The sequence below is a fragment of the Cottoperca gobio genome, chromosome 18 (assembly GCF_900634415.1).
Source record: "Cottoperca gobio chromosome 18, fCotGob3.1, whole genome shotgun sequence".
NCBI lineage: Eukaryota > Metazoa > Chordata > Actinopteri > Perciformes > Bovichtidae > Cottoperca > Cottoperca gobio.
Genome location: NC_041372.1, coordinates 12473667 through 12495851, shown reverse-complemented (window position 1 = coordinate 12495851; position 22185 = coordinate 12473667). Strand labels below are relative to the sequence as shown.

Sequence of the window (22185 nt, the reverse complement as noted above, 5' to 3'; positions counted from 1 at the left end):
CATTTGTAACGTGCCAATTTTACCTGATAACCATCAGATATGACAACATCATATTTTAAATCCGGCCTTTCAGTTATGAATGTCCTGTACCTTTTCCCCTATCGCCAGCTGGAAGGGTTTTGTCACGTCTCCAGCAGGAGCACTCAGCTTCCTTCTGAGATTGACCGATTTTCAAAGCACTCACAATAAATTGATCGTGGTGAATTTCCATTCTCGGTATACTAAAAACAATTAAAAACAACGCAGGAATTATAACGTTTAGAAAGAACAGACTCACACAATGTTGCTATTTTTTTTATTTATCCTTTATTTTATCATTCATGATTATCTTATTTAAAATTGTTTGTTTTACACAACAATAACAAAAATCCTATCTGTGATGCAATATGAATAATATACACGTTTTTAAGCAATTAATTTGGCCTAATAGTGACGTAAAAATGTTTAGTTAACTTAATCCTGAGTCAGTGGCTCCGTCCTGTGAGACAAAGGGTCACAAGAAGTGGAGAGGATAAAAAACATCTCTGCTATACAAACATATGTTTCTGATTACTGACCTGAACTAAGCAAAAAAAAAGCAGAAATATTATAATTAATAAGCTTAAATTCCCAAATTTCTAACTTAACATTAATTATTTATTCTCTGTATTTGATTCATGTTCTGTGCTGCGTTTAATGCCATACAGTAAAGCACGTTGAACTGCATTGTAGATATGTAAAGGAAGTTATTATTACATCCAGACAACACGTTTACCAAACTTCTCTCGATGGCTCAGACCCCTCCATATTATACTTCTTCTTTTTTTTTTTAGAACTATCTCTATAACTAGAAACACTGATGAAGAGGAGGTCTTTCCTGCAGTTCTACTTGGAGCCACAAGAGAGCTCTCTGCTCTAAAAGTAGTTTGAAGCCTCTTGATTCAGACGGTATTGAAGCATCATAAACTTCTCTTGACATTAACACGTTTCACAAGCAACAACTACATATTCATACCGTCAGACATCTGGGGGGGTTTTATGTATGGCGTGTTCACCAAACTTAAAAATAGAAATGACATCGGGTGTAGAAAGACATGAAAAAGAGATACAGGGTTATTTTGTTTGTGTTTATTTATTTCTAATGTGTTTTATTTTTTTATTTTTTTTATCTGTCCACAAAGTCATATTAGTCACTACTATGTTAGATCAGTTTTCCCTCACTGCAATGGCAGTCAACTACACAAGAGCCCAAACCCAGCATGGCCCCCTCACCTCGCAAAGATTTGTCCTTTCACAATGAACAACCTGTAGATACAGTATATGTCGGGATCCGCTCATATGAGATCAGACGCCTCATTTTTTAAGCTTTCGGTGAAATTATCCGATTCACAATCAGGATATAAGGTGCAACTTTCACACGTGTTTGAATAATCACAAGGGAGCCGCATTGTGTTCAGTTGAAAACAAGTGCAAATATAAAAGCTCAGTTTGTTTTGGAGAGAATTTTTTCCAACCAAACTCAACGATGCTTTATGGTGGTGGTTAAATTGACCAGTCTTTGGAGGAATGTAAAAGGTTGTAATTCACCAGTTTTCAGAGAAGCTTCTTACATGAGCTGAAATCGGGCTCAACTGACTGTTAGACAAACTTTCCGACTGCTTATGGACACATTAAAGGCTCAAGTGCAATACATTTGGAAATGGAGTTTGAGTCCATGGTTTCCTTTTTACGTCCAAATCTCCAGAGAAAAAACGCTACTTGTTTTCGAAAATCTGTCATAACCGAGAACATTTTTGTCATTAGACATTTAGATTGATTGGCAGGCTGTTTTATTCCCATCTGCCGGTGGGAGGAGTAGAAGGGACCATCACTCAGGTTTGTGCTCTCTTTAAAAAAACACAACATCTCTAGTGCTATCTGTACAACATTCAACAACACATTTCTCTTGTTTTTTTTTTTTGTTTTTGTTTTTTACCATAATGCCAAAACAATAATAATTATCATTATAAGAAGAGCATTTTTCCATCTCAACGGCATTGAACAAACACCACACAAACTGAAATAAAAATCTAATAAAGGCCTCAATACCAGATAGTACACGTCACCTTCAAGTGGTGCTAGAGATAGACAGTTTACGGACGAGGAGAGCGACATGGAGGAAGAGCAAGCACGACAGAGAGAAAAGGGAGAAGGATGGGTTAAAGAAAGAGAGAGAGAAGTGAATTATTTTTGTTTTTTCAAGTTGATACATGCTTTAGTGTCCCATCGGACATGTTTTGGCACCTTTTTATGAGATTAAATATAATATTCATTAGACTTGGGCTTTGGTTTACAAAGGGTTAGTATTAAGACCAAACGTATAGTCTAACCCTACATCTATAATGCTTTTCACTTGTCTAAAGGTTAGGTAGTCCATTCTTTCAAGAGTCTAGCCATGCTAGATTGTAATAAGGCCTAGTGACCTTGTTTAAGGCCGAACGGGCCTGAACAGTACAGAGAAATCATGTATGAAAACAGCATCCCCCAGGAGACAGGGGTCAAGAGGTAAAGACACGAGAAAAAGATTAAGGAAATGAGCGGAGGTGATGAAGAGGGAGAGAAAGGAGGGGAGGTGGAAGGACAGAGACGGAGAGGAAGAAAGAGTGTGTAGATATAGGCTAAGTGCTTTTGGTGAGTTTTACAAAATACACCAGGAAGTGCTTGAAACAGAAGGCACGATGGCATTGACAGTAGTTGTTAAGGAGACACCACTAAGGGACTTTCACTACAAAACTCATAAGGTGCTCTAAAAAGGAACTTAAACACATTGATGCACATTAAGGTGTGGTTGCAACCATAGAATACCCCATCAACAAGTAGTCTAAGTAGATAAATAGTAACCAGTGTGAGGGGATATTACTGTCTCACGTTCATCTTTTTTCCTAAATATACCTTCAGAACAGTCATGATAAGAGATTGATTGTTTTCATTTATAGCAGTAGATGGGTTGATGTTTACACAAAAATGACTGTGTTTTGAATGTGAACTTTGTTTAACAACCAGTTCATTGGTTGGATATTTAGCACACTGATCAACTGGTTTGGCTAATCGATGGGGTAAATCTATCGAAACCACAGCTTCACACATTTAAAACGACAACAGAAAGTGACAACTTCCATTGAAAAAACATTTGGTCTATCGATAAGGTCAAAATAAAAACAACTACTTTGGGAACTCAAACCTTGCACAGTGCTCTGTATAGACATTCCAACTAGTCTTAGCTCACAAACATTATAATCAATATTACCTATATTGATAACTTTTTTCTGTAAGCATCTTGAAATGAAAATAAACAAAAGTCTGCTTTTTTTTCCTTGTCTTTACAAAAGCTACACATATTCTACTGGGATGTCTATGCATTTGTTAGTGTTTTAATAATTAATCCTACCATTGTCTTTTCTTTTCTTTATAAAAAAAGAAGAGAGGGAATCTACTCGTCTAAAAGACACTATACCCCGAGAGTACAGTTTGTTTCTCAGAATTAGTCCTGTTTTGCAGCAGGAGTACTGCTTTCTTTTTCGTTCTCTACCTTGTATCTTCTCTCCTATGGAGAGATTGTTCCTTTTTTGACGAAGTTGTAAAGTCTCTGTTGCTTTAGGGTGTGTCAGTTGATTGTGTTCGGGGGCTCGGGCGACGTCCCTAGAGCACTCAAGTAGACTCCCGCTCTGAGTTTTGTTCTTTTCCACGCATCTACATTGCCTTGGCAAGCCAACCCGCATTCGTCGCCATTGTAAACACTGAGTTTTGAACTGTGACCCCTTTTTATCGCTCAGCCTTTGACCTATTATGTATATCACCTACTATTTTTTTGTTTTCTTTTCAAGCTGAGCCACAAACACCTGCTGTCTGTGTCAAGAACATCACGCTACGATGTAGCATTTCTTTTACAACTTAACTATTCACAACACCCTAGAACCACTTGTAACAAATATACTGTACTTAAATTGTTTTAAACTGTATATTCAGATAAAATGAATGACCTATCGGAGCCTCGATGTGCAGGAATACCAGAGACTCTCTCGATAACGCACATGAACAGGCACTAACTCAAAAAGAAAAAAATGTTACAAACGTTTCTTTCTGTTTTTCTTTAGGACAATCATGTAGAAACACTTTTCAGACAAACAAGGCAGTGATATATAGTTGAGGGAAAGCACACGGCCTGCAACAGTTACCTCATGCCTTAAATGAATACCAAATAGCTTAGCTGAGGTTCAAAGCTTGAAACGTTTCTCAACTCAACTTTCCTCCACATCTGTGTGGGTTGAGGAAGATCTTGAAGTTTGATATTTCAAACTGTTCGATGGTCAGTCAGGACAGCAATTCTTCACAGCTGGCTTCAGCTTGGTCAGTATAGTAGTCTGGTATAAACAGTCCATTATTAATGTGAAATAAATGCGTGTGGAATGATGCTCTAGATCTTATGCATGTTTTTTTTTCATTTATCAAATAGGAGTTCACCTTAAAAATCAAAGATCTTGGAATGAAGCTTGAAAAAAAAATAATTGAAAAAGTGGCCTACAAAATCCTGAAAAGATGCATCTATGCTCTTTTGGACAGGAAGTTTATTTTGTGGATGACCACACTGTCAGAACTGAAGTAGATGAATAATGTCGGAGGGAAAATAACAGCTGTGATGTTTTTCTCTGTCCTTTTCAAAACCTCAGGAGTCAAGAATCCTCTGTTAGCTCTGCAAAGCTACCTCCCCTTATTCAATTCTGTGTCAAATGAAAAACATTGAACCCAACTCTCCAATTTAAATGGTGTCATCCCAAAGCATTTTAATCAGTTAAGACTCTTTCCTCCTCTCCCAGCATGTTGTTGGAGCTCAGGGCTGGTGAAAGAGCGAGGGACATCCTCAGATCCTGGTCCTCTGAATCCTCCGAGACTGCTGTTCTCCAAATTCTCATCCAAATCCTCCTCTTGCTCCTCCTCATCTGCCTCCATCTTTCCCTTGAGTGCCAGACTGCCTCTTACATTCTTGGATACTGAGGCTACGTCTGGGTGGTTAAGGATGTCATCCAGATGGTCTTCCGTATCCTCAGAGAGCCCGTTCAGGGTCTTGGCCTGTGTTGAGGACCATTCCCCCACGGGTGCCTGGGAGTCTGCCTCAGTCACATGCCTCCATATTGTTAGAGAGTCAAGTTCAGACTGATCCATCCTGGGCTTGGTGGCCTTTAGGGCTCCATCACCATCCAAGATGGTAGAAGGGGCTCTTTTGCGCCTGGACTTACTAGTGTGGTTGACCTGGAGGTGCATGGCCATCAGCTCTGCTGAGGCTGTACGGAAAGGGCAGAACAAACACTGGCTCAGTTTGACCCCTGTTGAACTATCCCCTTTGCCATCCACACCACCAACACCTACTACCTCCCCCACACTCATACCTCCATCCTCCTCCAAGCCTCCAAGGCCGGGTGAGGGTCGACGAGACAGATCCAGTGGTTCAAACCCACCCTCTTGAGTTGAAGGCGCAGGCCCTTCCTTGTCACTCGACGGCTGAACCATTCGGCTAGTAGTAAGTGGCTTACGACGGGACACTTTCGGGGCCTTGGGTGGGGGAGACTCCCTGATCCAGCCTCCTTCCATTCCACCTTGGTAAAGGGCCCCCATTACTCCGGACAGATACCTGTACTGGGTCTCCAAATCGACATCCCTTAGAGCCGCCAAGGCCTTCCGGTGTTCCCGCTGGTCTGGAAGTCCCAGGAGCCAGGACTGCTGGCTGGGCAAAGAGGTGGGGGTGTCGGTTGGGCCTCGGTTAACGGGGCAGTGGTTGAGCTGGGAACGGCGCTGCTTCCCCAGCCCAGAGGTTCCAGAGGTCAGAGTGTTGATAGTGGAGGTGAGACCACTGGAGGAGGAATTGGAGGAGGCTGACAAGGCGTTGCGTTGCTCCCTGTGGTGCCGCTGGAGGTGGTACTTCAGTGAGCCTGACTGGGTACCCGCATAATCACAGTGGGGACATTTGTAGGGTCTCTCACCTAAAGAAAATAAGATGAACAAAACAAGATTCGGGAAATGGTATTGGAGTTTCAACACAAGTAGCACCTAACCTAGGTGAAGCTTAAAGAGACCACTGATTTTGCATGTTTTGGCTCATTTGCAATGAATCACATAAACTTTATTTTAGTGCTAACCCTTTTGCAAACCATCCTTTGTAAAAAATATTAATAATAATAATAATAATAATAATAATAATAATAATTAGAATTATAACAAATCTGAAACACTAGGTCATTCATTAAAAAGTGGTGAGCAGTAACTTGCAAAATAACTGGCATGGTCCTTTAAACAGTGGTGAGCGGGAGATGTAGTTACACCTTTTAAAGGCAGATGGCAGTATTTCATCACTGATTTAAAAATGGCACTGTTGGGAGAGATACAGAGGAGGGGGCATCATGCTGGAGGCATATCAACAGCAGGAAATGCATTACATATAAAAAGTGTTAATGATCTCATTCACAAGAAAGAAAAGAACACACAAAGAACATAGCTCTATTGATGAATGCCGATGTACATGCAAAAGTACGAACAATTTGATTTTGTTGCTGAAGGAAGCAAAACAAAAAAGAGATAGAAGTCTCGAGGGGCACCAACTTCAAGAGGAGAGTAATATCCAGAGAGTATTATTATAATTTGATGCCTTCACTTAAATTACTGACCATGTGGTAATCACTTGATGGCACAGAGATGCAATAGTGCATGAGAAAAAGAGCTGTATGCTATCATGAATAATACAGCCGTGATGTGATAGATCCTGTCAACTATAGACGATTATTCATAATGGCAGTATTAAATGGATTTCACTGAATGCATTTTGGGCTCCGTCTTTGCTGGAAAGACTTGGATGTGCTCCAGTTACCAGTTGCCGGAGATTGGTGGCGTCTCAAAAAATGGAAGAGGCGTCTTAATTTTGATCAAATACATCAAGCGAAGAAGGCAAATAATAAAAAATGGCAATGACTCATGCTGATAAAGTCTTATGAATATGGATCATTAATTAAGAGTGTGAGTGAGTGCTGTGAGAGTTCCCAATTTTCATTAAAGTCCTACTCACTTATCACCAGATATTCAGTATGAGTTTTTTACTTTCTTTTTTATGTCTTCGAAAAGCCTGTTCGAGTCTGTTGGAGTGCCCTGTGTGTCTGTTCTACTGTCAGAATTATTTAGAAATTATTTGTGGTAAATTTAGGGAGATAAATTACAGATTAACTTGCATCAAATAAAATCTCAGAAAGATTAAAGGCAAAAAATGTTTTCAAAAAAACATTTGTGAGCAAATATTTTTGTCATAAGGGTTTACGTAAGAAGCATTATATTTTATCTAAAAGTTTATGCCAAACCATATTAATATGGCACAATTTAGAGTTGGGCAATTCAATTTATAGAAAAAAGATTGCTATCTTAACAAAAAAAAAAAAGTTCTCTGTACCTTTCTGGGTGGTGATCTTACTGGCAAGTGATAGAAGTGAGCTTTTTACTGTGATTTAGCCTAATTTAATCCCTGGAGTGGCTTGATTTTTCCTCAAAAACTACTTTTAATATACCCTTGAGCACGGCAGTTAACCAGGAGTTGCACCAGTTGGGCTGCTCGGTTGCCTGCAGTAGATGGCTATGATTAGCGCTGGCCAGCTCTCTGGGGTGAATGTGTAAAAAATTAAAAGGTAGCGCAGCTAAATCGAGGATGCTCAGTGAAACCTTTCCAGGGATTTATAAAGGTTAAAATAAATAAATGTGGTTTGTTAAACTCACAGCAGTTTCTCACCTGTGTGAACTCTCAGGTGCACTTTGAGATGGTGTGAAGAGCGGAAGGCTTTACCACAGTAGGGGCAGTCTTTTATCCCTCTACCACGCACTCGCTCCCTGGTGGGAACTGAAGGTATGGAGGAGACTGCTGTCAAGCCATTTTCTCCTGTAAGTGGAGAAAAATGTAAAGATAAAAGCTTGTGTGAAGGGCCCCACGAGAGCTTCTATTTCCAACAGAAAAACAGTAAAAACATAATATACTCTTGTGATAATAACACCATTACATGTAAACAAACAAACATAACCCAAAAGACGAAATAGAGAAAATCGCATGCGATTGTACCTTTGAAGCTTGAGATGACAGAGTGAAACCCCGTAGCTGCTTCTGCTTGATGTGATCCACCACTGTGCAGTTTTGATTCCTGTCTCACTCCTCCTGTTTGTTGGGATCCACCACTGTGTAGCTGAGATTCCTGTCTCACTTCACTGCTGCCTCCTCTTCCTAGCCCCGCTCCTCTACGACTACCACTTCCCTCCTCTTCGCCACCACCTCCTTTCTGAGGCCTCTGAGTGTGAACACGAGCATGAACCACCACTTGCTGCAGGCTGCGGAATAGCTTTCCACAGTCTGGACATTCCCATGGCCCTCCTGCTCCGCCAGACTCTTCTCTTGGATCCAGGCCTCCAAGGTAGGCTCTAACTTGGTCGGCCTCTGTGATCACCGAGCTACGACCTGGGCCTCGCTGGCCCTGCTGCTGGCCTCTCTGGTGGGGCCTCTGCTGCTGCTGCTGCTGCTGCTGTTGCTGCTGCTGCTGCTGCTGCTGCTGAGCTACTGCAAGGCTGCGAGCCACCAGCTGCCACCAAGTTGCCTGATCCCCTCCTTCTGAAATTGATGCTGTAGTTTCACCAGTGCCCCCTCCTCGAGTTGCTCTTCCTGGGTCCCCTACTCCTGAGCCACCAATGCCGCCACCACCACCATTTCCCATCTCTGCCACCTGAGCCACTGCTTGAAGTCTCTCCATGCAGCTGGCCCCACTGCCATCACTAGGCAACCCAAGGTAGCCCAGGATGGCTGACTTGCTTGAGCCCATCCCCATTCTGCCTCCCGTTTCTCTCTCTGATCTTCCATGTCCACCTCTACCACCTCTTTGCTGGGCAAGAAGAAGGCTTGAATAGAGGGCGTTGAGTGACTGATTACTAGCAGAGCCTTTGGCTTGCTGCTCTGCACCTCCTGGTCCCCCAAGGGTTCCTAGCCCGGCTTTCAGACCAAGCTTGTTGAGATGTACTTTCATGTGGTTTTTGAGGAACCAAGGCTCTTTGAAGCCACGGCCGCATACCTGGCACTTATGGTCCAAGGAGTCCTTGTGCTTTCGCATGTGTCCCTTCAGGAACCAAGACTGGGTAAACCGTTGTCCACAAACTTCACAGCGAAATGCTGGCAGTGTGGGGGATGCTGCCGCTGTAGCTGCTGCTGTAGCTGCTGCTGTAGCTGCTGCTGTCACCTGTGGGGTTATTGGGGTTGGGGCTGGGGTATGGGTTGGCGTGGGCACAGGAGTATCAGGGGTTGCAATGACCGGCCTGGAGTTGAAGGCCGGTGGCAGAGCAGGTACCTCAGGGGAAGGATGGTACTCCTGCAAGTGAGATGCCAGGCTCTCTTCTTGGCTGGCAGAGAAAGGACAAAGAGTGCATTTATACGGGTTGTGAAGAATGCGGACATGGCGCGCCAACTCCGAAGCTGTGCGGAATTTTCCTTTGCAAGCATGGCAGCGAAACGTAGGCGCTATAGGAGTAGACGCACCCTCCCCGATGGTAGAAGAATAGGGTGGGGTCACAGAAACAGGGTCCTCTGTAAGTGGAGGGGTCAATGGTGTGCTGTCATCCAGTAAAAAGTTTGGGTTCTGGTCTGTCTGTAGGCCGTCATCAAGACCTTTGACCTCACCATCAACATCCTCTTCTTCTGTGAGATGCTGGATGAGAGTCCCTGGCAGTATACGCTGGTTTGGGTGACTTCGGTGATTCTGGATTAAGTCTTTGTGGTTTTGTTGGATTTTGAGGTGCTGCTTTAGGGGGGCTGAGGGGAGTCCAGTCCGGTAAAGGGCTGAAGCTCGGCGGTCTCGGTCCAGACTGTGAGCTCGGGCATGAAGAGATAAAATGCTTTGGAATCGGAATCTCTTTCCACATACATGACAGGGAAACCTGAGCGCAGGCCCTGGTAAAGCCCCACCTACTCCAGGTATCGCCCTGGTAACAGTATCTTTCTGGAACAGCTGGAGGTCTAACTCATCGTTGCAGTTTCCACTCTGCCCAGATGAGAGGGCCAGCTCCAGGGCTCCAAACCCAAGGAGTGGCGCTGATGGTGTGGCTGGTGAAGATGAGTCCAAACCAGGGCTGCATCCGGCTTCCTTATCTCCTCCTCCTGGGAACAGAGCCCCTGCCGGGGTTGGGGATGGAGGAACTCCATCCAGCCCTTCCTCGTCATCTTCTTCATCAACACCGTGGTGATTGTTGTTATTGTCTTCAAGGAGGGGAAATGGAGAGAGGGGGAAATAAGGCGTGGTGTCCGGGCTCTGAGGGGAAGGTTCGGAGCTGTGAATGGGAAGGACAACAGGGCTGTCGGGTAGAGAGAGCTGAGTGTGAGGAGAAGAGGCCTGGGGGCTGTGGTCTAGGGATGGCAATGTTGGGGGAGACTGGGGCTGCTCACATGAAAGAGACAACACACACTCTGGCGGAGAATCCATCCTCTATCAGTACAAAACACAGAGAGAAGGAGAGAGACAGATAGTGAGTGGAACTGATGACTTAAGAGGCGTTACAACTTTAAAACCGAGAGGAAAGGTTAAATTTGCATGTTGTGCATAATTATCTTTAACTGTAACATGACCTTGACCAGTTTTGGAAAACGGCCAAAAAATAGACATAATCAAATGGTATTAGTTTGCCTAACAGGTTCACATGTCTGTATGTGTGAATGTGAGTGTATGAGAACAGTAGAGAATTACCAGAAGTGTGTGTGATGTTATGCCATTCTTTAGTGTCTAGGCTGACGTGGGACACACTTCTGTGGCAGCCTCCTCCTTTAATATTCTGGGAACAAAAGCAAGGAAAAAAAAAAACCCTGATGACTGCATGATATAAATGAGTTATTTGAAATCAAAAATCAATCAAAAACTTGAAGATAAATTGCTAAAAGAAACACATTTTAGTACATTATTGAAGCTATTATCTAAAGACTAAAGACTATTTTATGAAATTATTAATATCAGTGTCGATGTAGCCTTCAATACTTTTTTAAATATTGAGCGATGAACTGCAGGTAGCAGATTTTTATCCAACAACATAAAAAACTATTGGAGACCTTAAGACTCTTTGAATGTATTCCACCATAAATGGGAATAGCAGAGAATCAAACGCATTCATCACAGCACCATTTTGCATGTGTTTTAATGCATGTAAATGTTAAGTACAAATCAAATCTTTAGTTGATCTTCATTTACTCCTCAGTCTGTGTAGGTGTATGCATGTGCTTAAATGTGTAACAGGTGTGCACCTGTTCTGCCTCCTGCATGTGTTGACAATGCACTCCAGCATACTGTTAGCACATATGGGATGATTAGTCAGAGTGTGAATGCGCATCAGCGTGTATCTGTGTGTGTGTGTCAGTGTGCGTTTAGGAGTTAAGGGCACCACCACAGGACATGGACTGTCCCAAACAGGATGGGCGCGCAATGTTTTGACTTCCCCACACACCCTTCCTGTGCACTCAAACAGTAGCAGCTTTTTGCCTAAATCAGGACTGTATACACACTCACACACACTTGCGTATGCACAACAATATTTGTTAAATCTACTGCCTGGGTGTGGTGCGTTGACCCATACACTGCTTAGTCATGATTACTTGTTTAAGTAATGCACAAATGCAAGCTTATTCTACTGTTGTGTTGACTGTACTGCAACCGTCACCCCAGATTACAGAGTCAGCTGAAATGTAAAGTGTGATATACAGCATATTGAACACACAAGCATTTTGGCAAGCATGCTCACACGCCCAAATATTTTGAGTGCACAGCAGTTTGCATCAGTTAGACTGGATTTATGCACATCGGCTGTTTTCGTCCATCATTTGGTGGAGTTGAGAAGCAGCAGAGGCGCCCACAACAAAACAAAAGGTCATCAATCATTGTGGCAAAACAATGGAACATCTGTGTTCGCAGGTGTGTCGCCCATATTTGCGTTCACGTGGCGGTTTGGTCACATATGTGTTTATATGATCAGTTGGATTTGTATATATGTGTGTGTGTATATGTCTGAGCCTGGATGACAAAGAGATTTTCATGTAGCCAGTTGACATTTTAGCTCAGCTATGACTCACAGGGATATCACACCATATCAATCACATAAACACACACACACACACACACACAGTCCTTTCTTAATCCACCATTATTGTTCTCTCTTTCCCCGTCTTCCTTTCCCCTCTGTCTTTCTTTCCCCGATTCACACTCTTCCCATCCCCCTCTCATTCTCTCCCTCCCTCCGTCTATTATTCACTAATTTTCTTTCATTCTCTCCCTCTCTTTCTTTCTCTCCTGCAGTGTTGCCAGTTGGCAGAGTGCCAGGGAATGCTGATATCAGCTGGTAGATTGGGCCCTGCCAACATGGCGAAGAGCAAAAATGAGAAAGGAGGCAGACAGAGAGAAAGAAAGAGAGAGACGGAGAGAAACATACAGTGCAGTTACAAACTGGGCAGCATTAAAAGAAAAAAACATTGTCAGTAGCCATGTGAATGAAAATGATTTAATGCGATTGCCAGCATGGTGTTGAGGGGAAAAGGGGGAAGAAAAATAGGGTAAAGAGACAGTCATGCTGGAAGCGAGAATGGGAGAGAAATCAGAGTGGTGGAGTGGCAGGCTGGGGCATAACATGATGAGAGAACAACAGATTTAAAAATCATTTGAAAAGTCAACACACAAATATACATCCAGACAGACAGGGAGATACAGAAAGGGGGAAAGGAAGAAAAAAAAGAGTATCTAAACGTATCTGAGGTAGTGTTGTGTCTGATGGCATTATCATATGAATATCACCATCACAATGCATTGTTCCACTGTGACAGTGGCTGTCGTCAACCACCGGCCCTGCCATGCCAATAAAGAACATTTGGATAGATACAGAGAAGGAGATAAGCAATGGATGCAGGGAAAGGGGGTTGGGGCGACTGAGGGACAGAAATCAGATTGGAATCAGGTGGAGCAGAACCACATGAAACCCAGGTGTTAATGAACCAGAGACAGACGGTCAGAGACACGCGTCTGCATTACCAACAAATGCAATTCATTCCCAATCTGCACATTTCCAATACTTCAATATGCAATTGCACTCATAAATTACACATTTAAAAATAATAGAGCACGTGCTCAACAAGGTGTTAACTGTCAGCTTTAAAGGATGTACGGAGAAGTGATGCGTGCAGCGGTTTGGCGAAGGGAGGGAGAAATCTGATTTTAAAAGATCAGCATGGAAATGCATTTTGCATGTCAGGTGCAAACGTGATCCTAATCATACAGTGAGTCTGGATGTGAGTTGATACTGGAGGCTAGGGCTGCCACTAACGATTACTTTCATTATCGATTAATCGTTTGGTCTATAAAATGTAAGAAATGTCCAATCCCGGTTTCTCAAACGCCAAGGTTGATGATATAAAAACAGGGAATCTCCACATGCGAGAGGCTGAAAGAGCGTTTTCTGACATTTTTGCATTCAAATTTACTTCAAATGACTTTGTTAATTAAGCGATAAATCTATTATCAAAAGAGGGTACAAACTCTACTGGATTCAAACTGCTCTTTTTTTTTTCCCGCCCTGCTTTTCTTCTGACCCTGAAACTTGAAGTGTACGTACAGCATTTCAATTCACATGGTAATGACGGCTTAAAAGCATATCCTTGTTGTGTTGAGCGTTTACATGATGTTGTCATTACAGTAATTGCAGTGTAACTTTGTGGCCACCAAGATAACCGATGTAAAAGTACCGAATTACCTTCACTGCAAATGAGTTTTTATGACTGAGGTCAATATGGCAACTTTTCTTTTTTTAGCCTATTCATCCAAAAAAAAAAAAGAAATCAGTGTTTAAATACTGATAACTACTGCTGCAATGGTGTGACAAGGTGTGTGTGTAGAGGAAAAAAGGGGGGGGAGTTTGCTGAGTCATACATCACATCCGTGATAAATAGTTGCAGAGGGAGTTGGAGCACAATATGTTCAGACAAGTTTATTTTTTGGGGGGTTTTGATGTCATTGTGTAAATATCCACTGAGTGGTATGGTTTTATTGTGAAGGCAGTTCATGTGCATGTTTGTACACGCCAGAACGCTACACATCATAATTGTAATGTGAGGGTGTGATTGCCTTTCACTTAGTGTTTTTAACAGTGTTTATGTGTGTGTGTGTGTGTGGGCAGGAAGTACTACATCTGCTCAGCTTTACATTAATGACGCGAGTGTAAATGTTATAGGCTGTGTTTGTGTATTGTGTCTGTTGCCTGTACCTTTTTTGGCTTGTTAGCTTTTATAGCCAAGCAATACCTACTTGTAACCACTTGTCACAGTTTGCATAATTAAATCTGTGGGCTCTTAAGAGTCTCATTTGCCTTTCTTAGGTTTTTTCATTTTAATAGTTATTACCGCCGCCAAGGAGGAGGTTATGTTTTGGGCTTGTTTTGTCTGTCTGCAGGATTAAGGGAAAACTACTGGCCTGATTTTTATGAAACTTGGTGGACGGGTGTAGCATGGGCCAAGAAAGAACCCATACAATTTTGGAGCGTATCCGAATAACGGGGGCCGATACACACAATATGTTTCACATTCATTAACATTACAAGACGGGGCATTTGTGTGACGTCGGAATAATCGGAAGAATGCCTTCCACGCGAATGCCTCCTCAATTCACAAACTACAATGACTACAACACATCTTCTTTGTAGCGTCTATGTCGTTTCCGCATTACGACTTAAAGCTCATGAGCACACCGGAGTCGGAAGAAAGACTTCCTCACTCGATGAACGGGACCAATCCGAGGAGCACCTGAATGCACCAGTGGCCTTGGCGGAGGTCTGCGTTCTCCTGAGGGCTGCAGTGTTTCACAAAGTATAGATGCGAGGAGAGAAGGAAGAAATAAGCATCAATTTGTGTTGCAGAGACGTTCTTCTTTCCACGCTTGTTCATCAAGTCACGACCTCTACGATTCATTTGCGACCTCTTGTGCGGGCCTGAACCCCATGTTTGGGACCTCTCGCCCAATAAAGATTGAAAAGGGTATACACCAACTACCTGTGTTCTTATCGGTGCCTGTATGTGTGTGTTTCTTGGACATGTCCTCCTCCATGAGCCTAAAAATAGGCATTTCCAAGGTCTCGGGCCTTAGGACATAAAGTAAACTATATCTGTGCGTGTGCGTACTTCAGTCAGTCCTTACAAGTGTACCTTTCTTCCAGCTGTATTACTTGAACTCTCATGTGATGAAGTGTGTGCGAGGTGAGGTGTCCTTCGGGGATAAGTGGTTGTATAAGAAACTGACCACAGAAAAAAATGAAAGAGGATGAGCGATTGAGGGAGGAAGAGAGGGGGAGTCCGCTCTCTGTGCGGTACAGTATAATTTGGTCCTGTGGTTTTTATCGCATGGTCACGTGGCGAACTTCCCCACAGACCGTATTCATTTCCTTTACTTCACCTTTCCCTGAACCCCCCCCGTTTCAATCCCTGCTTCACTCAAACTTTGTCTGGCTCGCGCTCTTGCCTCCCCTCATCGTCGGCAGTGATAACGGGGAAAGTCTCCCACTGTGCCTCCACCACTTACTGTAAAGACGAGACCGGTGTAAGTCCTTGTGCAGGAACTCCTGTGTCAATTTGGTCTGAGAATGGAAGCGATATTGCGATCAAAGGGCTCGCTTCTTCCTTGAATACAAAACTACACGCACTTTGTGGTGGTTTTGGGAAGAAGTGTCCTTGAAATGGCAATATATTGACCTTTTTGATGAAGGAAAAGTTGTGAAAATGATACATTACTCTCAATCTCTGTGGAGGCCACCAGCAACATTTAGTAAAAATATGTCTTCCTGCTCAACCTCACCACTTCCTTCCTTCTCCTCCACCTCCACCTCTCTCTCCTCATCTCCTCTCAAGCTGTTGCTTCTGCTCTTTCTGAATGAATTCCTCCTCCAGCGGAGAACACGAGCCGACACTTCCCTGCAGTCGCGACGCGCCGAAGTGGGAGCGACTCGGCGGTGCCAGATCTGAGCGAGTGAATGTGAACGTTGGGAAACATCACAACAGCGAGGCTCTCGCTCAGAGTCATGCGGGCCGCGCTGTGTCTAAAGCAATGAGCGGAGGCGCTGACTGACTCGTCTGATTCAGGATTACAGGATAGAGGATTTAAAAGAAGAATTGGTTCGGAGCATGCAAATGTCATAAGCAAATCACTGGATGTGTTCTGTCTAAAAGGCTTATCTGTGCACATTGAAGATCACCTGCAGGGGCTGGGAGAACAAGAAAAGGAAGGGGCAGTCATGCATCCCACAGGTGAAACAAAACGCCTACATGATGCTTTTATTTTCAAATCAAAATGTGTACTAAAAACTGCCAATCAAATACATTTAGATACATTTTTTAAACCCTTTCGTCAGCGATAACCGCCCCTTCCTCTGAAGTGTCCTTGAGCAAGACGCACACTACCCACAAGCCCCGGGGATGCTGACCCTACGCTGTGACCTCCTTGTGGAATAAGTGTATCACATATATCAGACATGTGAGCACCTATAGCGCAAAATAGAAAGTGTTAACACAGGTTGGTTCTTTATTTACCCTGGGGAAATTTGCAGAGCATGTGTTCTCTTTCTTAGTAACACCTTGGGTCGCGCACACTCTGTTACACTTTATATATTTATATTTACACGCTGTATGGGACGGGCAGTACCTGAACGGACACCTCTTGGTGTCATCTGGGGTGATGGGGCAGCTTGACGGTGGTGAGGTTGGAAAGTAACATTAAGGATTCAAGTTTATCTATTTTTATTCTGGATTAATCTGCCAATGATTTTCTGGATTAATCGTTTGGTGTATAAAATGTCAGAAAATAGTGAAAAATGACTAAATGTTTCTTTTTCTCAGTCCAAACTCGAAGAGATTCACTTTATGATATAACATAGAGAAAAGCAGGAAGAAAAACTCAATGTTTGAGGCTGAAAACAGCATTTTCTGCTATTTTTGCATGAAAAATGACTTTAAACGATTAATCGATTATCAAAAAGTGAAGAAATGACTTTCCTGTGGATCAGCGAATCACGAAGTCGACTAAGATCAAATGAACTTTGTTTTGTCGGCGTGAAAAGTGCCAAGAAACGGTTGTACAACGAAGGAAAAAAGAGAGCTTGAGAGAAGTTTAAAGCTGCCTCCTCAGACCTGGTGTGTGTGGAGGGGGTTTCTGACTGACTCCTTAAAACCTTCAGCCTCTCTTCTTTCCCATCGTATCTTTTAAACCACCGCTCTTTTTTTTTTTACCGGTTGCTGCGACCTGCTTTGCTCCCAAAAATCACGATTTGATTTCAGTCAAACAAACACTGGAGTTGAGAGGAAAAGTGAACCGTCTACCTGTCCCCCACCTCCTATTGTAAGAATCATTTTAAAACTAGTCTGCAAACTCCATACAAGTGGCACAAAAGTGGCGTACTATTTAAGTAAGACCTTAATGCTCTAAATACACTCTAATCCCGAGCAGGCAGCAGAACTCTCAACAGTCTCAAAATGTCACAATGCAGTAGCTTCTCCCTAACTGAGGGCAAGCAGGTGCCTCTCCCGCAGCGCACTAATGACCCAATTATATCAATCAGAAGCCTTGATTGGTGCTACACAGCTCTCCCTTTTACTCTCTCTGTCTCTTTCTCCCTCACATACAATCTCGTCCCCAAGAGCCACCTGGATGGGGTGTATGTGCCCCCTTCAAGTACAGTACAGTATGTACAAAGATGGGGAGGAGGGCGGCGTTGATGGTGACGGAGGAGGAGGAGGATACTACTTGAGCACAACAAGCAGAGAGAGGGTCTGAATGAGGAAAAACCATTAGAGTCTTTTTAACATGGGGGCCAGTGTTTCAGGTTCTTAGCACAGCGAGTTCCTGATGAGTATTTGTGAAATTGTCACCTTGTATCTAAGAGTATGAGACGCGACCTGTAGAGGGATACTTTTCTATCAGAGAGGTTATTCTTTTTCACTTTTTAATATTATGGAGACGTCTCATCAGTTTCCGGCAAAGACTGGACAAGGATTACAAAAAGTCACTCTAGTGGACCGAGAGGAATGTATGGAGAATTCTCTTTATTTCTCTTTTTGATCATATTGGATTTGTTAAGATGGGGTATAGCTCTTGATTTTTAGAGAATGTGTATAAAAAAAAATCTTTAAAAAAAAAAAAAGAAGAGTTTAAGCACCCTCCTCAACATCCCTGTTTATAGGACAAGCCAGCAATGTCAACCTACTTCCACTATGCACAGGCTCTCAAAAGTGTGACATTTTGGGTGGATTTAAAAATAGGGCATTTCAGGATCCCTTAACATATTCCATTGGATATAGAAAAGGCGACAGGAGTGTCTTTGGTCAACCCAGATGACACGTCTGCGCCTTATCTCATGAGGAATTTCCTCCTCGCCCCTGTGATGTGCGTCAATAACGTGCAACCATTTTCAGTCGCTCTTTCCCCTCTTCTCTCTCGCGGCCATCTCAATTAGAGGCACATTAATGAAATAAATAACCATCAACAAACAATGCACTAATAAACACCCCCACGAAAATGAGATTAACCCTGCCCGCAGATGGTGTCCGCGCACAATCCCGCTTCCAAAAAACGCGATTAAAAATCATAAACAGTGGGATGTAGTTTGGAGAAGTCGGGGGTGGCGTGTGTGTGTCATGTCAGCCTATCTATCGCTCTCTCCCCTGCTCCATTTTGTTCTTAAATTTTCTATACAAAAGATTAAGGGAGGGGAAAAGACGAGTGTGCGAGCAGGGAGAGGACGGGAGGAAGAAAGTGCCATCATGGATTTCATCTCGAGTCCTCTTGCCAATCTCCCAAACCGACATCAGCCCCAAAAAGCGACATCGCGATCCAAAAACGCACATTTTTTTTTTTTATAACCGGTAACTTCTCTTTCCACAATACAATTTGGCAACACGCGTTTTGCACACACACACACACACACACACACACACGGCTACAACGTCGCATGCCACACTTGCTACGCTACTTTCTGAGCTTGTAGACACTGGAGGTGATGTTAGGACAACTAAACGGGTTGTAGTACACATCGTAGTAAACGGTGGTCAAACGTATAACGTTTAATAAAACACTATTACAGCCCGTGGCTGCGTTTTTGCGCACATCCCAGATGAAAGTGGCGGTGCTTATCTCGAAAACAATGCGCTACACAATGCCTAATGTGCGTCCAACAAAAGAATTAGTCAAGCTAATCGCATCTACCCACAAATTACGCTTTGTGAATCAACTTGCTAACATGCAAAAATCCACTTTTACGCCTGGACAACATGTCTGAGGCTTATCGAAATCCTCCGTTACGCACCGAGAACTTGTGCCTCTTTTAGTAAAAGCTACTTTTTTGGGCAAACGTCGTCCCCCCACCCCCCCACTACCACCCCGAGAGGTTAAAACGGACTAAAGAAGAAGAGGTCACAACGCTGCCCAATTTCTCAACTGGTTTCCTCGCGCGGATAGAAATAAGTGCTCGCTAACACAACTTGGTTTAAAGTTACGCGAATAAAAAAAAGACACATCTTTAAACACTCCGAGTGACTTTTCGTGCTCTCGCAACCATTTTAAAGTCGCGTTTAATTTCCAGTTGACACGCCGAATGGACTTATTTCAAATGTAACACCGAGTGTTTTCTGAATTATGTGCGGAAACAGTGCATTTCTCCGGGGTTTTTTTGTCATGTCACGAGCTATAGGAGGGCTCGGAAGCTACATGCATGTCGGCCACGCGCGCCGGTTTACATACATGACACACACACGTAAAGTGGTCCGGAGCGCGCGGTTACATACATACATAGGCTACAACATACATACATGCCAATCAATCACATGCAAGCTCGCGCGCGCACACACACGTACCATACACATCCAAACTGCGAATAAAACACAACAACAACTATATTGGCCATTATCCCGTGTGTGTTGCTCGTGGAGGAAAAAAAAAAAAAAAAAAAGAGAGGCAACAACAGTCGCAATAAATTCAACAATTTTGGAAATGTTTCATCCCCGGTGTTTCATGCCACCATGCATAAAAGTGTACATATAAACAGAGTGGTGGATAAAATCTAACTAGATGAATTACGATATAGGATATATGTTGAAAGTAAAGACTCAGTGTACTTACGGGAGAGGCAGCGAGGAGATTAATGACACGACACGTCATGATTACGTTTCACTTGAATTAAATACATTACGAGTTGGGAAAAAAATGGAAATCAGGGTTGTATACAAGCATACGCCGTTTCCCCCTCCCTCCTCCCTCCGTTTGGTCACCCTCTTCTCTCTCTCTCTCTCTCTCTCTCTCTCTCTCTCTCACTCTCTCCTCCTCCTTCTCCTCCATCTCCCTTTCTTTTCCTTCTCTCTTTCTCTCCTTTCTTCTTGCATTTTTTCCCATTTATTGTACAGGAGTGGATGAATAGGGGAGAAGTGGGAGGGAGAGTGATGTAGGTTGGAAATGTTAATTATAATCTCGGCACGGGCACCATTTTACAACGCTGTCATCTCTTCACATTTGTATCCTAAATATGGCATCTGGGGTGCTGGGTAGCTGACAGTTTAGAGAGACATTTTTTTTCGGGAAGGAGAAGAAAAAAAGTTTCACACCAATTGAAGTGTGTTAAAAGTGATGACAGGGACAAGAGGCAGCTTAAATGTTGTGGTGAGCCACCCCGGAAGCACATGGCCACTTCCAGGAGGGGATGATACAAAGTGCACATATTTGGATGTAGGGTTCCCAACATAAGGCCCGGGGGACCACCGGGAGTCCCGAGGGAGGTTTCCAGGGGGTCCCCGGCACAAATAGCAGCAGTGGGAAAAAGCACTAAAAGTATAGTATTGCTTTGGAAAAGTACTCCTAAGGAAATAGAGTCCACGCGGTCACAATGGGACTTAGTAGGTCTTGTAAAGCAAACGTACCCATTGTTTATAATGGCACATGCACATGGCTGCACCCACTTTTTTCAGTTGCCAATGGTTTAGTTGTAGCAGGTGCACGTCTAATCCAACCCATGTACCCGCATCAACACCATTTGCATAAAAGATCCCCTGCGTCTTCCTATGTATCCCCGTATTAAAGGTGCATGGCTTGGTGCTGAAAGTTAAACATTTCTCAAAAGCTACAAAGAAAAACATCTTTTTAAAAGTCTATATCACCTTAAAACGTTTGGATTATTTAACATTTGCCTATTCACAAATCCAGCAGACACGCAGACGCATCATCCCTTTGCGATGATGTTTCTGACCACCTGATGGATTGGATATTCACTCTTCTTTAAGCTCTGGCGTTGACCTGAACAGCTGTTAGATATGTCTTCCTTCTCGGTGCTGCACACATAGCATACAGAAGGTTCATCAGAAGGTTCATTGGTGAAAACTGCTCCATGGAAACATGGTTAAGAGTGGTGAGGCTGATCCAACCAGTAAACGAGTGTCCACGTCACACTAGTGTAAGTTGCTTATTGGACCTCGATTGGCTTCCAAAGGACAAACAACCAAGTGAAGTCGTTGGCGACATCGCGGTCTTTGAAGACGATAGATTTTCTTGTGCCTAGGAGTTGCTGTAGTCCGATCCGTGAGAAGCAGACTCGGCCGCAGATGTTGCATGTGTAGGCTGTCGAGGATGTGGTTGTGTCCTGAGGGTGAAAGAACTGCAACACCATGAGTTCGCGTCCGTTGTAGTCATATGTTGGTATACCTTTCCTTCACAGTCACACGTTCAAATGTCAGCTCATGTGGTGGTGTGAAATGCTCGACGTGGAGCTATTTTCAGTTACGCTAGTTATCGTAAACCCAAACCACTAGCTTTACCGAAACCTTAACCTGAAGTGTTTTTGTTTGAATTTACAACGTTAACCACGTGTGTACTCTGACCACAGTGGAGCGCCACAGTGTAGGGCTTTCCAGTGTGTTAGAAAGTGAAGCGAGGGGCTCATTAGCGTCCGTATTTGATGAGTTGGGACTCAGCCTTGAGTAAAAGGTTGTTGGTTACTTTCCACCTCTGAGGGCCGGTGTTAAGACGCGTTGCCTAATGCGAGTGTTATCCACCAACTTTATATCTGATTGACTTCATATCCACCATTATGATATTAACTTGTATTGGAGGTTGCTTCCTATTA

General features: G+C 43.3%; 1 protein-coding gene across 4 annotated transcripts; it reads right to left on the bottom strand.

The window, feature by feature from the left end:
- Window positions 1-287: 287 nt before the first annotated feature.
- On the bottom strand, window positions 288-20352 carry znf219 (zinc finger protein 219). 4 transcript variants are annotated; one of them, XM_029454508.1, is made up of 5 exons: window positions 20196-20334; window positions 10758-10842; window positions 8102-10499; window positions 7778-7924; window positions 288-5993 (listed from the first exon to the last, which is right to left on the bottom strand). In XM_029454508.1, the coding sequence occupies exons 3-5, from the start codon at window positions 10494-10496 to the stop codon at window positions 4804-4806; spliced, it is 3732 nt and encodes a 1243-aa protein (XP_029310368.1). In that variant the 5' UTR covers window positions 10497-10499; window positions 10758-10842; window positions 20196-20334; the 3' UTR covers window positions 288-4803. The 4 variants fall into 4 exon arrangements, with proteins under 4 accessions (XP_029310368.1, XP_029310367.1, XP_029310369.1 ...); XM_029454507.1 differs by lacking the exon at window positions 10758-10842 and having other exon boundaries at window positions 20196-20352; XM_029454509.1 differs by lacking the exon at window positions 10758-10842 and having other exon boundaries at window positions 7832-7924; window positions 20196-20352.
- Window positions 20353-22185: the final 1833 nt, after the last annotated feature.